At 38.6% G+C, this 15,173-nt stretch overlaps 1 protein-coding gene across 16 annotated transcripts in view; it reads right to left on the minus strand.

Annotated features, from left to right (window-relative positions):
- Window positions 1-4,602: 4,602 nt before the first annotated feature.
- The window catches only part of RAPGEF2 (Rap guanine nucleotide exchange factor 2), a 231,490-nt gene continuing 220,919 nt past the window's right edge, over window positions 4,603-15,173 (minus strand). For 9 of the 16 annotated variants that reach the window (XM_019802224.2, XM_019802220.2, XM_019802223.2 and 6 more), the window contains 6 exons: window positions 13,391-13,543; window positions 12,494-12,616; window positions 11,052-11,277; window positions 9,695-10,254; window positions 7,478-7,783; window positions 4,603-6,661 (listed from right to left, as the gene is read on the minus strand). In XM_019802224.2, coding sequence (XP_019657783.1) covers window positions 6,636-6,661; window positions 7,478-7,783; window positions 9,695-10,254; window positions 11,052-11,277; window positions 12,494-12,616; window positions 13,391-13,543 — 1,394 coding nt within the window. In that variant the 3' untranslated portion in view covers window positions 4,603-6,635. The remainder of the gene's footprint in view (window positions 6,662-7,477; window positions 7,784-9,694; window positions 10,255-11,051; window positions 11,278-12,493; window positions 12,617-13,390; window positions 13,544-15,173) is intronic. The other 7 variants (XM_002921668.4, XM_034661433.1, XM_019802225.2 and 4 more) reach the window with 2 other exon arrangements.

The following is a 15,173-nucleotide window of genomic DNA, read 5'->3' on the forward strand; positions in this document are numbered from 1 at the left end:
TATCATTTAAGCATAACTATAGGGTACATAGTGCTAGAAATAGCTTGGTTAGGTATAGTGGCCTGCCCTCAAAGATTTGAAATCCAGGCAGTGATATAAAAGAATGACTCAAACATGTTTTGCAACATGTAGTGAATAAGCCATGAGGACTCACCAATAATGGTACCTAATGGCCCCCTGCCTCAACCACATCCAGTCTTTCCTTGTGGATGCAGAAGGTATGATGGGGATGAAACTTTGAGTCCCCTGGACAAAAATCTTTTTTTGACTTGGTTTTAAAAATCAGTATTTTCTGCGGCTTCTTTATCTTTGTCATTGTTACTTCCTTTATCTTAAGTGCTCAGACTAAGAATTTTAAGTCTTTGTTTTGGTGGGGAGAGGGGCTTAGTTTTTCTTTAATTTATCCTATCCTAATGGATGCCAAGTTCTATTGTGTTTTTTTTTCCCCCTTTGAATTGCCTCTACTCTCTGGACATACTTTTCAGGGCTTGACCAGCACAGGCCTGGATTATTGCAGATTTTTTCCTAGCTAACTGCCTTCTCCTTGCCTCACCCTTATATCTTACATAGTTCTGCCAAATCAGATTGTCCTTCATAATATTGTCTCATCAGAGTCTTTTGCTCTTTCCCTTTCTCCCTTTTTTTCTTTTTATAAACACCACTCCTCTAAAATAATCTCTGTAAAAATTTTTTGTTTCATGTAATCTCACATTCCCCTAATTGTTCCACTACTTTCTCCTAATCCTGATGTCCTATCTCAGTAAGCATGTCTCCCCAGTGTCCCGTAGGCACTGCCTTTGTTCATCCATCTTCCTAATACTTCAAGGGAGAACTGAAGACTCTTCTTTACGGATACTGCAGTCTTTATAGATCTTTCACCTGTCTGAACTGTAACCACACAAAATGGAACTCTTAAATGGTATTCTATTTTTTGTTCCTTCTGGTTAATCTTCAATCCTTGCTAGCCTTGTTAAAAGTCATTTGTCAATTATACCTACAAAAAGGAAAAATAATTTTTTTATATACTCATTTATTTTACGTCTGAGTATGGGGCACAGTTGTGGGTGCCCCTCAATAAATGCACGTTGGCTGATTTTGATCGTCCAGTCTTCCAGTGTAATCTAGGCCCTTTAGGTGCTTGGTAAGACAGTCATTTATTAAAAACCTTTACCATATCCCAGGCACTGTTGTAGGTGCTGAGAAGAACGGTTATCAGAAGAGGAAACACAAAGAACAGGAATGGCGTCTCATCCTGGTTTTGGGAAGAATAAGAACAATTCACAGAGCCAGGCTGCCAGGGAGCTGTTCTGAGACTGGAAATCTATTCAGATACATTGAAGACATAGCATTTGGTTGCTTCCTTAGAACCAGGCATCTGTTACGCTAAGCTTTCCCCTCACTCCTGTCTTTGAATAATCCCTTTCTTGACTTCAGAGACTCCTTATTCATGATTCCTGCGTGCTCATCACTTCTCTTGTCTCATGGCTTCTGCATACTGATTTGAGTTCAGCTTTTGCTCTTCTTTGCCTTCACCCAGAAATACCCCAAAGAGAATGTGATGAGTTCAAGTTGGTTGTTGCTTTCCCTACTTGTCACAGTGCTTATGCCATGACCCTTTTACACATCGCTGTACACAAGAGTCTATGGGTAACTCTTGGCCAGGTAGCTCTTTGGATCCAGCTATGATCAAGACTACTTGATAAGATATTCACTTATTATCTTAGGATCACTCAGTAAGTTTTCCCGTTTAAGGCTTGAGAAATGGGAGATACCTTGCAAAAAACCCTGTAATTAAAAAGCACCTCAGTTCATATTAGTAAAATCTATAAATATCCAGCATCTGAAAAAGTGCAGACCATTATAAGTACATCATATGAATGAAATCAGCTCATTTAACTACATCTGGAAGCATTGCATTTATTTTTATCTTAATGCTACACGTGACACTGACTTGATCCTACATCAGTTTTATAGCCTTATTTGAAAAAACTGTTTTGTATAAATTATAAATCTGTATAAATTAAGGAAAATCTCAAGTGTTCTGCTATACTGTTAATTCATTAGTTTCCATAAGACCATACTGCATGGCAACTACTGAGTGTTAGGTCACATAGTTAATATTATTAATAAAGTTCCTGAAATTTTATGAAACTATTTACAGAATATAACTAGCTTTTATTTTGAGGTGTTGAATACCCTGGACTGAATTTACTTCACTATTTCTCCTCCTCTATAAATTGGTCATTTGACTCTGAATTTACTTCGATATTATATTCAATGCCCAATATTTCCCATATATTATGAAAATTGTTATGATCTTATTGATTGCCCATGAAATAAAGCCTGTTCTAAGATTCCTTTAACCTTGAATGCAATGTTTTGATCACCTCGATAAATTTGCCTGTCATATAGCCATGGCGTTGTAAAAACTAACCGGGCAACAAGTATAATTTCAAACATAGACGGCAATTTTATTGTGCTTGCAAAGAAATGTGAATGTCAAAAAAGTGCAATTTGCAAAATATTTTTCAGGTCCAGTCAGTGTCTCTGTCTCACTTTCAGTGGGGTAAATTCTCACACACTTTAAAATCTTTCTTCAAAGTCCTGCTAGTGTGGCTGCAGTTTGTCCTACTCAGTTCTATCGCATTGTTGCCCCTTTCGACATTCTTCTTGACGTTAGTGAATATTCATAAAATCATTTCCCTCTCCAACAACTTCACCCTCAGTTTCTTCGCTTTTTGAGTAAGCTATTTTTATTTTATTTTTTTATTTTTAAGATTTTATTTATTTATTTGGCAGAGATAGAGACAGCCAGCGAGAGAGGGAACACAAGAAGGGGGAGAGAGAGAGGAAGAAGCAGGCTCATAGCGGAGGAGCCTGATGTGGGGCTCGATCCCGTAACGCCGGGATCACGCCCTGAGCCGAAGGCAGACGCTTAACCGCTGTGCAACCCAGGTGACCCTGAGTAAGCTATTTTTAAAAGGGAATTATATCATGGAATCAAGGACTCAAGAGAGCTTCCTATTTTTCTTTGACAAAAACAGGAATGCAATACCGCATTAATACATCAGTACAGAAACCTAACTGGTGTCATTGCTAAATGCATGCTCGGAAGCTTGCAGCATTCGGGAACATTTGGGGAGATGTTATTGGTGCCCTGGAGATAAAATACATTAAAGCATAAATGAGCATACATTCTACACTTCCCAATAGATGAAAATGGATTGAAGCTGAGGAGAATACCTGGCGGGCTTTAACTGGGATGTATGGAAACCGACCTGGGCCTGTGCGGCTTTTTTGATTAGGGAGTAGAGCATCCGATGTTTGCCAACAAAGTACTTTCTATGACGTTCCTAAAACTTGGCCAAATTTTGTTATTAACATGACATAGATTAAACTCTGTCTCTACTATCGATGACATTTGATGAACACATACTTCTTGAAGCCCGAGGCAGAGACAAATTTTTGGCTACTTAAAATTAACCTAAAACATCAAAGTGTTAATAACAGGCACAGTGGCAGATTTGTCATTTTCCTATGCTTTTAGCAGAATACAAAAAGTTATGAAGAGCTTATTAACGTATTTTATTTGAACCAGATTTGAGAAAATCAAGCTTTCTGAATGACAGATTTAAATAGAGCATTGCATTAAATAAAGCACAGGTGGTTGTTTTGATAAGTGTCCCTGAGTTATAGGCTTTATAGTAAAAAGATGGAGGCGAACACATAACACATGTACACATAGTACCTTCATTTTTTAAAAGGTATGGTTGAAGCTATTGGTTTTAATTCTCCAATTGTTTCCATGGACAGAGTTTCAAAATTTACTCACCGCGATAGCTAGCACAAATGCCTCAGAAAGATTTTTAGGTTTGGCCAGTGGCCACGTTAGCATCAGGACCAAACTCCTGACTCTTCTGCAGACTTTGGAATGTTTTCTCACGTTTCGCGCCTGTGCTCCGGTATGCTTCCGCTCCGGCTTCTGAGGCTTCCCGGTGAGTGGTGGATACTGCTTTTATTTATGCCTGCTTGAGGCTAAGAAACGAGTCCTTGATTTCAAAATGTGCTTAAATAGCCTGCTGCTGCTGCTGAACTGATTTTTACCTTTTTAAGTATAATGCCCTTCTGATAGACTGAAATATTATTCAACTTACCAAACAATAGAACTCTTAGACATAACAATGATATTTTATGTACTCATTAGAAGTCTGAAATCATTAGCTAAATTACACCTTTAACCTAGTGGTCATGATCTTGAAGGACAGTTGAAGTTCTCTGAGGTCCCTGTTTCTTGGTATGTATACTGGGAATGAAAACATGATGTCCCACGGAGATTTTTATTGGAAAAGGGTTAAGAGACAAATGCTCTGTAAATATATAGTTATCATTGCCGTTATTTTTCACAGAATCTCAAGAAACACTGAATTCTGGACATGGTTGGGTTTGTGATATTAATTTCTCTGAATCAACAGAAAGCTACCTAAAAGAACAGGCCAAATCTCCTTGGCCTCCTGAGGACTTGCTCCTGCGGTGAGACCCTAGAGCCTTATTACACTTCAGTAATAAAAAGCATGCACGATTCAGTGAGGATATAGACAAGACTTTACGTTATATTTATTTATTTTCCAGCTTGTACAAACTGGATGTAGAAGCATAAACATAGTACATTTCTACCGTCTTCAACAAAAATATAACCAATATGTACAATTATTGTATTAAAAATACAAAAGGGATACAGACTCCACCAATGTCTTTCTAAAAGACATACAGGTACAAGTAGTATCAAAAGTATGAGGAGATCACCAGTTAATTGTACATTCTGCACTTGACATCACAGAGCGAACTGAGATTAGCAGTCCTATGTTCTACAATTACTTAATGCTTAGATAACGTTTGTGCAACTTGTGGTAGAGCTAGATTTCTGTCTTTCTATCTGCACATGAGGTCCATAGCCTATATAAGAAAACTGGCAAATAATGCATATTACATGTAAAATTACAAATGCATAATTGACAATGTAATATATAAGCAAGTAGACAAATGCCATGATACAGAAGAGATTTATTAAATAAAGCACTGACATCGTTTGATACAGTGAAAAAACACTGCAATTTGACTTTTAAAATTTGAAGCTATTTACGTTTATCTACTGATCAATATGATCAGCTGAATTTAATGGAAAAAAAATCCAAGACCAGCAGTTCCTCACATTTGAGTACTACTCGGATTGGCAGCCTTCACTTTTCCGGAGTCTGTGCAAAAACAACACAAAAATAGAGTGGAGGGGTCATTTCAGTCATTATAGGGTTAATAGCAGCTGTGAGCAGGTGGATGCTACACGTGGGCCTTCTCTATCTGCAGCGTCCATAAAGCCACTTACAGGTTAGCCTTTGGTGACTAACCCACCTTGCAAAGGCTGGCATATCTCGTCAGGTTTTTGATCTTTTGTCTTTTACCATGTTAAAGGCTTGTTTATTCCCTAATGCCAATTCAGTAAAGGGAGGCTGTCTTGAAAGAGCAGTATTAACAGCTGGCATTAGCTCCAATATCCCGAGCTGCGTTCACTGCAATGCTATCCAGTTACGAATGTTTCTCTTTAAAAAACAACAACAACAAAAATCCCTAAAACTAACTTAACAAAAATCAAAGAAACATAACTTAAAAAAATGGGGTTTGCCATCCATCTCAATGGAGCAGGACACGCCCTCAAATGACACCATCCTGCACTCCATAAGGCTCAGACACAGGACACAAAAGTCCCATTTCCCTCCCCTGGCCATGTGCAAACAGTTTTACAGAAGCACCCCACCCACTGGGGAAGGAGTGGATGAGGTGTCTTGGTATTTAAGTAATTGGCTAACATCTTATATTTCCAGGATAGGGCACTTCACGGGCGAGGCCAGAAGGACGCGGGAAGACAGGGTCACAAGCCAGGTCTTCCCTCTTCTTGCTGTGACCACACCCTGTCCGGCATATTTGGTTTTTTAGAAACCCAGGCTGGCAACCCTACTTAAAGGTTCAAAATAATACTGTAATCATTAAATGGATCTAACATTTTACTCTCTGAACACAATCTTTAAATTCATTTCTTTTAAAAAAAAAAAAGACATTGTAAACAAGTGGACAAAGCACTGTACTCAAAGGATTTCACTGTTTTTCTTTGTCTTCCTTGATGGGTTAAAGGCCCCAAGTAGTTCAATGGCTAGCTTTTCTCATTATCCCAATGAGACCAAGTGCTAGGACTGGATTGAAATCTAAAAGGAAGATTTAAAAAAAATCCTTCCAGGCATCGAGAAGTGCAGCCAGAGTGAATCATCTTGTTGTGATGATCTTGGAATTGGGAATGATACTGTGTGATGCGGCAGGCAGCAACAGTGGGAGCTCGAAGAGGGCTGCACTGTGCATTTCAAGCAACAATGTCTGAAAAGTGCCAGGGCAATTTCTTCACAGTATTTCACATGCAAAGGGGAAAGGAAGAAGGGGAGAAGAAGCCCCATGCTGCTTTTAAGGCAGGGAAGGAGGCAAACTGGTCCACCGGCCTCAGAATGTGGGTTCCAAGGCTCCGCTGCTAGGGACGTCTTCTTGTGCTCTCCTTTTAAAGGTGGCTAACTCTGCATCGAGAAAAAGCCTGTGCCTCAAACAGCAGATACTTGTTCATCTTCTGCAAACATAACCAGGAAGGAGAGAAAGGAAAAACATCAGTGAGCAAGCAAGTCGTTTCATGGGCTAGAGAGAACACATTACTGATAGGTTAAATAAAAATACCATAGCGATTTCTTTGTAGTATAACTCACCTAAGTAATGACTAATAATAGTGCCTTTAAAAAATACATAGATTCATATCTTAAATATATATACATAATATAAAATAGAAACATTGTTTATTGACTTAAAAACTAAATTTACTGAAAATTATAAATTATAGCAGCATGTGACTTTAAACAATATACACTCAAAGTCTAGAAGGATATATAACAAAATGTAAATAATGGTTAGCTGCAAGTGGATTAGAATTTATTTTCCATTTTTGTCTTTTGCTTTTTTCCCCGAATGATTATTTGCATAATGAAATAAGTTAAACTTAGGGGCGGGGATGATCTCTGTCACCCTCATTCCAGCATGATCAGGTAAATTGACAGAAGACAAAAGAGTTATAGAGAACTCTGTTTCTTCATCAGGCTTCCATCTGAACTCATTAGAGGTCCAAATATAACATCTCCACAGAAAACTTTGACAATTAGTACAGAAATCTAGCCATATACACACTTCATGACAAGTGCTCCCCTCTGCAATCTTCGGTATTTCTTAAGCCATTTAGAAACAAAAACTTCAAACATTCGAAAGCTTTAACCCTAAATTTGGACCTCTGAATATAAACTGTTCTCTGTATGTTAAGAAAACCAATGCCCTGGAAAGCTTACAGTAGGCAGCATCAGTGAACACAGCTAACGTTATGGTTTTAAGAGTGCATATGTACCATCCTCCTCGGTGGAAAACCCTGGAGACTGATACGGGGCGAGGCGCGGGTCACACTCGTTGGGTTTATGCCACTGCGGTTTGTTCACAGGCCTGCTGCTCGGCGGATGCCCATGCGCCTGCTGGACCGGCGAAGGCCCAGCTGTGTCCGTGGGTCGGGCGACCATCCGAGACCTCTGAAGTGCCACGTTGTAGTCTGGAGGTTTCCTGGCTGGATGGGAATGCCCTTCTGGAAAGTCAGTGATGGGGATTCCAATGTAGCCGGGAGGGGTGGGCGGGGGCTCTCGATACCTGCCCTCCTTCCGCACTGTAGTAAAGACAAGGTACCAGCCATTAAACATTTTGTGGAAGAATATTTCATGTCCCAAATGTTTATGATAAATTGTTCAAGTAATTCTTTTTTTTTTTTTTTTTTAAAGATTTTATTTATTTATTCGACAGAGATAGAGACAGCCAGCGAGAGGGAACACAAGCAGGGGGAGTGGGAGAGGAAGAAGCAGGCTCATAGTGGAAGAGCCTGATGTGGGGCTCGATCCCATAACGCCGGGATCACGCCCTGAGCCGAAGGCAGACGCTTAACCGCTCTGCCACCCAGGCGCCCCTCAAGTAATTCTTGAGACAGCAAACACAGTGTAATCACAGAGGTAACTCTGTGTGGTCTGACACAGCAGTAGGGGATATGGTAGGTGAGGGAATGGGTGTTAACTGGACCAAATATTCACAATGGTTATCTCTATGTGGTGAGATAATTGGTGAGAGAAGCAGTTAAGCAATCTGTTATCTTTAAGCAGACTCCTTCAAACCTTGTATTTAACTAAAAATAGTCATAAGGTTAACAGCTAACCCTTGGGTTTACTGGAAAGATTAAGCAAAGAAAAAACAGAAAAGGTACCCAAGTAGTATGCCTGGAATATGTTAGTAGTGCCTGGTGAACGGTTCTTTCCTTCCTTCTTCTCTCCTGGCCCCAAGGTCAAGTTAGGCTAGTCCATCTTTGCTGGGCACTTACCCAGCATTACCCTTGTGAGGCAGAAAATCAATCTTAGGTTACTTTCAGGTCTTGGACCACACTTTGGAAAACAGTACTAAAAGAGATGCAAATTTGAAAACTCTAAACTGTATGGTATATATTTCTCTTAAAATTCTTTTACTAATGTTCATGACCTAGAACATGAGATCTGTAAAGGCAAGTAGAACTAAAGTTTTATTTTCTTGAACCTCACAGACTCAATTATTAGGAATGAAAATCATTCTCCTCTTTGCTATAAAAATTCTGAGTATTTGTTTGTTTAAAAAAATGCTTTAAATTCACAACCCAAGGAGAGGTATTGTTATCTATCCATGACTGTTTATATGGCAAAATAACTATAATTTTTCTACTAATAAAAGTGATGTCTGTAATGATTATACTCTAGAGTTTCTCACTCTGTATCCTGTAATATATTCCTACACTTCAATTACGTAGATGTTGAATACGCCATAGGAAATACAACCTGATAGGACTGGGGGGACGTGGGAGACTTCACAACAGAAACAGCAGCCGCAAAGCAGCAGCCTCTCTCAAGTTCTCATGAGTTCCCAGCTAGGCACTGTTCTAAGGGCCTTCCCTAGATTTCCTTTAATCCCCACATCAACTTTATTAGTAGAAACTATTCAGCCCGTTTTTACAGAGGAAGAAACAGGCCAAGTTTGGTACCTTGCCCAATGTCACAAAGTGAGTAAAGTGGCAAACAGGGATTCAAGCCCCAGTCTGCTATGCTCTTCTGCATGTTATCGCTCAGCACCCTCTCCCTGGTTCTGTAGTGTGCAGAGAGGATTTGGTTAGCACCCACTTTCTCTGCATAAGGAAAGTCAGTGGAAGATTTATATATGCAAAGTGTAAAGTTCTAAATACAATTCAAGGGAACAAAATAGAATAAGAAATGTTTAAAATAATTTCAATTAAAGAAAATTGTTCCTTTAGAAAGAATGGACAACCTTCCTCATAATTTTAGCTTAAAAGATAGAACATCCATAATGATAATCTGCTGACCTTGATTGCTAAAATGTACTGAATGTTTAGTATGTTGGAATCTATCTGTATGCACCTGACCACAGAACCTGGGCTCTTGACTACTCCTCATCTCAAAATCCTGAACACACCACTAATGCGGAAGCTCTATACAACAATGGGTGGGACAAAATGAGGAAAAGATCTGACAAAGCTTTCTAATCAGCTTACCTATGAGTCCCTTTGCGGTACTCGATGTCACAGCTATGTGGGCCGGCATGGGAACAGGTTTGGTTTCTTCTGTGGTCACAGAGGTCATGCTGCTGCTTTCAGCCTCAATGGAAACATCTTTCCCACCCCTTCGCTTGATTGTGCCCGTGTCACCTTCTGAGTCTTCTCCCCAGTATCCTGTGGAAGATGCCCAGCTTGCCCGGGATTGGGCTTGTTCAAGACTCTCCCTACTTTGATTTTGCCTATTATACTTTGTGCTATGATCGGAAAACATAATTTGGTCCATATGGCTGCTTGAGGCCCATAAACCTGCAGAATCCCCTGAATAATCAAAGTGAGTGTGCCCGAATGGAAGTGTCTCCCAGCTTCTCTGGTGCTGGATGGTCTGTATGTTATCATGTGAGCCGCTGGAGCACGACGTCCAGCTCCCACGGCCGCTGTCGGCAGCATCGAGTGAAGCCCGGTCCCCTTGGTCTTGGGAAAGTTCCTCTGTGCTTGGAGAAGAAATTACTGTAGCTGTAGCATATAAGCATCGGCTATCGGACATCGGTGCATAGGACCTAAGTGGTCGAAAGAAATGAAAAGGAAGAAAAAAAGGTGCAAGATTGTTAACTAAGAAACCTAGGATATAAAACCAAAACACCTTTTCTTCCCCCCGGAAAGGAGGCTTTTTTCATCCCAGGAAAAGGATGAAAGCCCCACTGAACTGCATTCTCGTAGCCAGTTCTGCTACGTCCAGTCTGCTCACCTGATCGTTACCAAAAAAATAAGTCCAGAGGAAAAAGAACAATACCTGCTCATAGTAAAGGAACACCTTCCTTATAAGGCTAAAGGATGGCTCAACATAATCTGATTTCGGGAAGGCAGCTTCTACAAAGGATCTGGATTACGTCTAAAGCCACCCTCTGTCTTTAGCACAGAACAATGGTCTTCCAATAAAGAATAAACCTAACTTGAAAAGCAGGATGTACAACAAAAATAGCGTGGCATTTAGTAATCTAGAAATTGTGAAAATCAGAACTGGGATGGGAGAGCATTTCTTAGGCATTATGTAAAGTAATAGAAATATACATCAGGAGTAAAGGATTCATTTTTTTTTTTTTAAAGATTTTATTTATTTATTTGACAGAGATAGAGACAGCCAGTGAGAGAGGGAACACAAGCAGGGGGAGTGGGAGAGGAAGAAACAGGCTCATAGCGGAGGAGCCCGATGTGGGGCTTGATCCCACAATGCTGGGATCACGCCCTGCGCCAAAGGCAGACGCCCAACCGCTGTGCCACCCAGGCGCCCCTAAAGGATTCATTTTTAAAGCACAGAAGGAGGAATGTAAAAGAACACGAAAGAAAAGCTGCCTACCCTAAGCTGTACTGATCTGGTTCAATCATAGTCCGCCTTTCCATCCTGCCCACACCGAGGTTTGTTTCCACGATGCTGACAGAATGCCTCTGGCGCCTCTCATCATGCAGCGAGGCTGGCACCGAGTCAAAGGAGGAATTGCTGACAATACTGGATCGGGAAGAAATTTCACTGTGACCAGAATCTGAAAAATTATCCACAGTACCACTGGGAGCCAAAGTGTAGCCTGCATGGGAAATACAACCGTATTAATTAGACACTGTGGGTTTACAAGAGAAAACTGAAGTCTACCAAACAGAAGCAAAACCAAAATGTAGGCCAAAGATAGCACCACTGCAGTGGGGGAGAAACCATCTGACTTGTGGAGACCAGGTGACCGAGATAAGGTAAACTTTCATTCAAATGAAATTTAACATGCTTAATGAAAGATGAAGGAGGAAAAAAAAGAAACAGTGTTATGTGAGCAAGGAATGTTGCAGAAATCAGGGCACTACATGACTATTCTAGCTTCTTTAAGTATAAATTACACTACTATTGGTCTATATAAAAGAAACTGAAGAATACTACGATCAAGTTTAAAAGCTGCCTTTTTGTTTCAAACTGCCAAGTCAGTTACCTTCAATGAAGTTTTAATTCAAACTTTATGGTATAGAGTAATTCAACTGGAACTATCTGTATTAGAATTTCAAGGGTGACAAATAAGAGTAACACCTGAAGAAGACCTCTTTGGTTTTTTGCCATTTGGTTTTTCAATATTAATAACATATTGGATGAATCGCATAAAAGCCAATTGTTTTGAAGGTTGTAACGTGCAAAATCTCCATTTTTCTCCCTAGACTATCACAGTGTCTAAACAGATATCCTGAAGGACATTTTTTGGCCCGAAGGACCCTTCACTTTCCTTTGTTGCTAAAAATAACTTTGAAAGTCACAATGGAAGAGACACTTGTCTTGATTTTTTTAATGAAAAAAATTCAAATCTTGTTTCTCAGTACTCATTTTTTTTAAACATTAATTACTATAGATCTCAAGTTGCCTTAAAATACTGGTTTTATATGATTATATGGATACAAGCAAATTTTTCAGTGCCATTTACCTAATAAAAAAATTAAATCTAGAACACCCAAATGCAGCTAATTTACTCTCTAAATAGTACTTCCCCATCCTTTCAGTAGCTTGTTAATTCCTGATTTATTTTTTAAAGGTTGCACAGGTCTTGATAAGATTTAATGTGTTCATCTATGAGAAGTCTTTTTATAAATCACACTGGAAGTTCTGACAAGATTTAAAGCCTTTGCTACACAGTCTGCTCAAAAAAAAACATCTCAAGAAAAATCATCAGATGGAGCACTTGACATTTAGAGGATTTCTCCCATTTTCCTTAACTCATAATGAGAAAATTCCTCTCTTTCCCACCCCATTTTTGGTTCTATTAACCCCACCTATCCCATAGGTCCGTGGTGCATTGTTATTCTTGTTACTGTTCTCACTTCCAAGAGAAGAGGAGGAACTGGTTAAGTCCAGCTGCCCGCAGCCAAAAGATCTCAGCTGATTGCCACTGCCACCTAACAACAGGATGAGAAAAGAATTTAGATATATCCATTTAACAAGGACAGTAGAGACTGATACCCACACAAAATGCACAGATGTCTGAAATATCTAAAAAGCAAAGCTGAAAAGGTATTTGTCATGTCAGTGAAATCCAATAATTTGCTAATCTTTTTGGCCTTCCTCCAAAGAAAACCGTCTTGGCCATTTATGGCTGGCATCCCCCCATTCACTTACAGGGGAAGAGGAGAAAGTAACTCGGGGGGTTATGCAGCAGAAAGTGACTATTATTGTAATCTCAGAAAGCATCAACATAAGGGAGAGAATTTGCCTAAAATAAAATTGAATCTCTTGTAAAATAAAATAGCGACCAAAAAAAAGATAATCAAGACCCGTGTTAATACAATGAAAAAATAAATCAGGAAGATATTAGTTCTTCTTATGTGTTTAAAGCCCTCTACTCTGTAATTATTGTTATATAATCATATTTAGTTAGAACAACTTTTGGTATAAAAAGAATTATTTCCATACTTACAATCAATAAAAATCTTAAACATATGTTTTAAAAGGCCTTATATAGTTAAACAGTACTTACTAGAAGTAGAATATTAAAAAATACCAAAAGTCTTCCAAATTTATAAACTGAGGGGGAAAATAATCCTTTGGGCATTATACAGATCATTTTCAATGACTCTAATATCAAAAATGATGTAAAATACAATTCTGGAATTTATTGTAGCTGAAATGTTACAGATCACTATAAAGGAAAACAGTAAGTAATTGAGTTCTACCTTTCCTTGGAGAACTTTGTGGAGAAGTGGGAGGGGAAGAAAGCTGTGAAGACGCATTTGATATAGTATCTTCTGCTTGTTTTTTATGACGCTCCAGACTTCCTTCTTCAGACAAAGAAAGAATTTTCTTTAAAGCTTGTGGAGAGTTCATGCCTATAACAGAAAGAAATATGTATTTTCAATATGAAAAAGAAATAACATTAATAACTAAAATCTCCTAAGATTTAATATTACCTTCCATTTCAATGTATTTATAATCTCAACAGTCTTTGTACTCATCATGGTATAAACAGTAAGCTTGCAGAAGGCACACAATACCTGTAATGTGGTTTCTGATTGCTAGCTGCTGGAATGCTGGAAATAGACTGTTTTTGGTATTTTACTGTAGATTCTAAATCTTAAAGTAATCACCATCTTTATTCAACAATATGTTAAACAATGAAGAGAAAAACATACACAATTTGAAAATACTAGAAGTTAGATGAAAGTGACACAGCTAAGAATATTTATTTATTATTAGAATTCCAGTTTGAGTATTTTGGTGAACTCAAACAGGAATTTTGGTACTGTGGGATATGTGAGCTCAGGAGAAGCGGGAATGATGGCAGAAAACTAACGAGCCAAGAGCTAAACAGAGGTAGGAAGAAAAGTGAATAAAAGCATACTAAGGAATTCCATACAGTTAATATTTGATCAAATAAGTAGATGAAAGAGAAGGCAGAAGGAGACCTATGAAAGTGCCCTGTGTCACAGAAATCAGGGGAGATGATTTTCAGAAGGGAGTGATCCAGTGCCAAGTGTAAGATCAAGTAAGGTGAGTGTTGAAGGAAAAGGATTACATATGCCAATATGAGGTGATTTCCCCCCAAAAAATTATTTTTAGAAATAAGGGACTCACATTAAAATATTTTACAAAGCCTCTAGTATTCCTATGAAGCACTCTCAATTACCTTATTTTAAACAACAAAGAGATACTTGGGAAGGCATGATAGCCTGACACTACCTTGATCAATGCTAGTTTTAATGTTCTTAGATTTAACAGAATCCATTAAGAAGGAGGCAGTAAAATTTAACAAATATTTAATCCTTCATTTCACCTCCTGTAAGCATTTGATCTTGTTTTAATACAGTTTTTTAAAGACCACTTTTAAAGCAATATTTTATTTACATGCATAGATGCTAATATAACCAAAATGCGTGAAAATGTTAGCTACACTAAAACTGAATAAATAGTTTTGGTTTGGGAAGGAATTCCAAGGCCAGCATTATACACAGATTCAAAAAGTGCTTTATACTCAGGCACACCTACACATTTGACTGATAGGCTATCTTTAGCCAAAAGAAAGACTGATAAACTTCCATATAAGAAGTTCAGTGTAAAAGAGGAAATAGCAGTCAGGCTGCAGGGGATTTAGGAATATATAAATATTAATAAGATAGTGGGCAAATAAACATGTAATTCAGTTTGTGATAGGGAGAGCAATACAAATATTTCGAAGGGGAAATGTCAAGGAAAGGTATTCTTTTGTCACTCTTCCCCAAATTCAACAAATGGCCTACTTGCTGATCAGGAAGAAAGGGCCAAAGATAAGAGTATGAAGGACCTAAGAAGACTCTTGCTCACCTCGTAAGGACAGGCTTTTCCCTTTTCACAGTTTCCTTTCACATATATGTATAAAAAAGAACCCACCCATTTTATGAAATATAATTTTGTTGTACCATTTACATAAAGGGACTAAACTTGTAGATAGATTTTAATGGGAAAGATGAAGCATGATTTGGT

Source organism: Ailuropoda melanoleuca, chromosome 5, assembly GCF_002007445.2.
Source record: "Ailuropoda melanoleuca isolate Jingjing chromosome 5, ASM200744v2, whole genome shotgun sequence".
NCBI classification, from domain to species: Eukaryota; Metazoa; Chordata; class Mammalia; order Carnivora; family Ursidae; genus Ailuropoda; species Ailuropoda melanoleuca.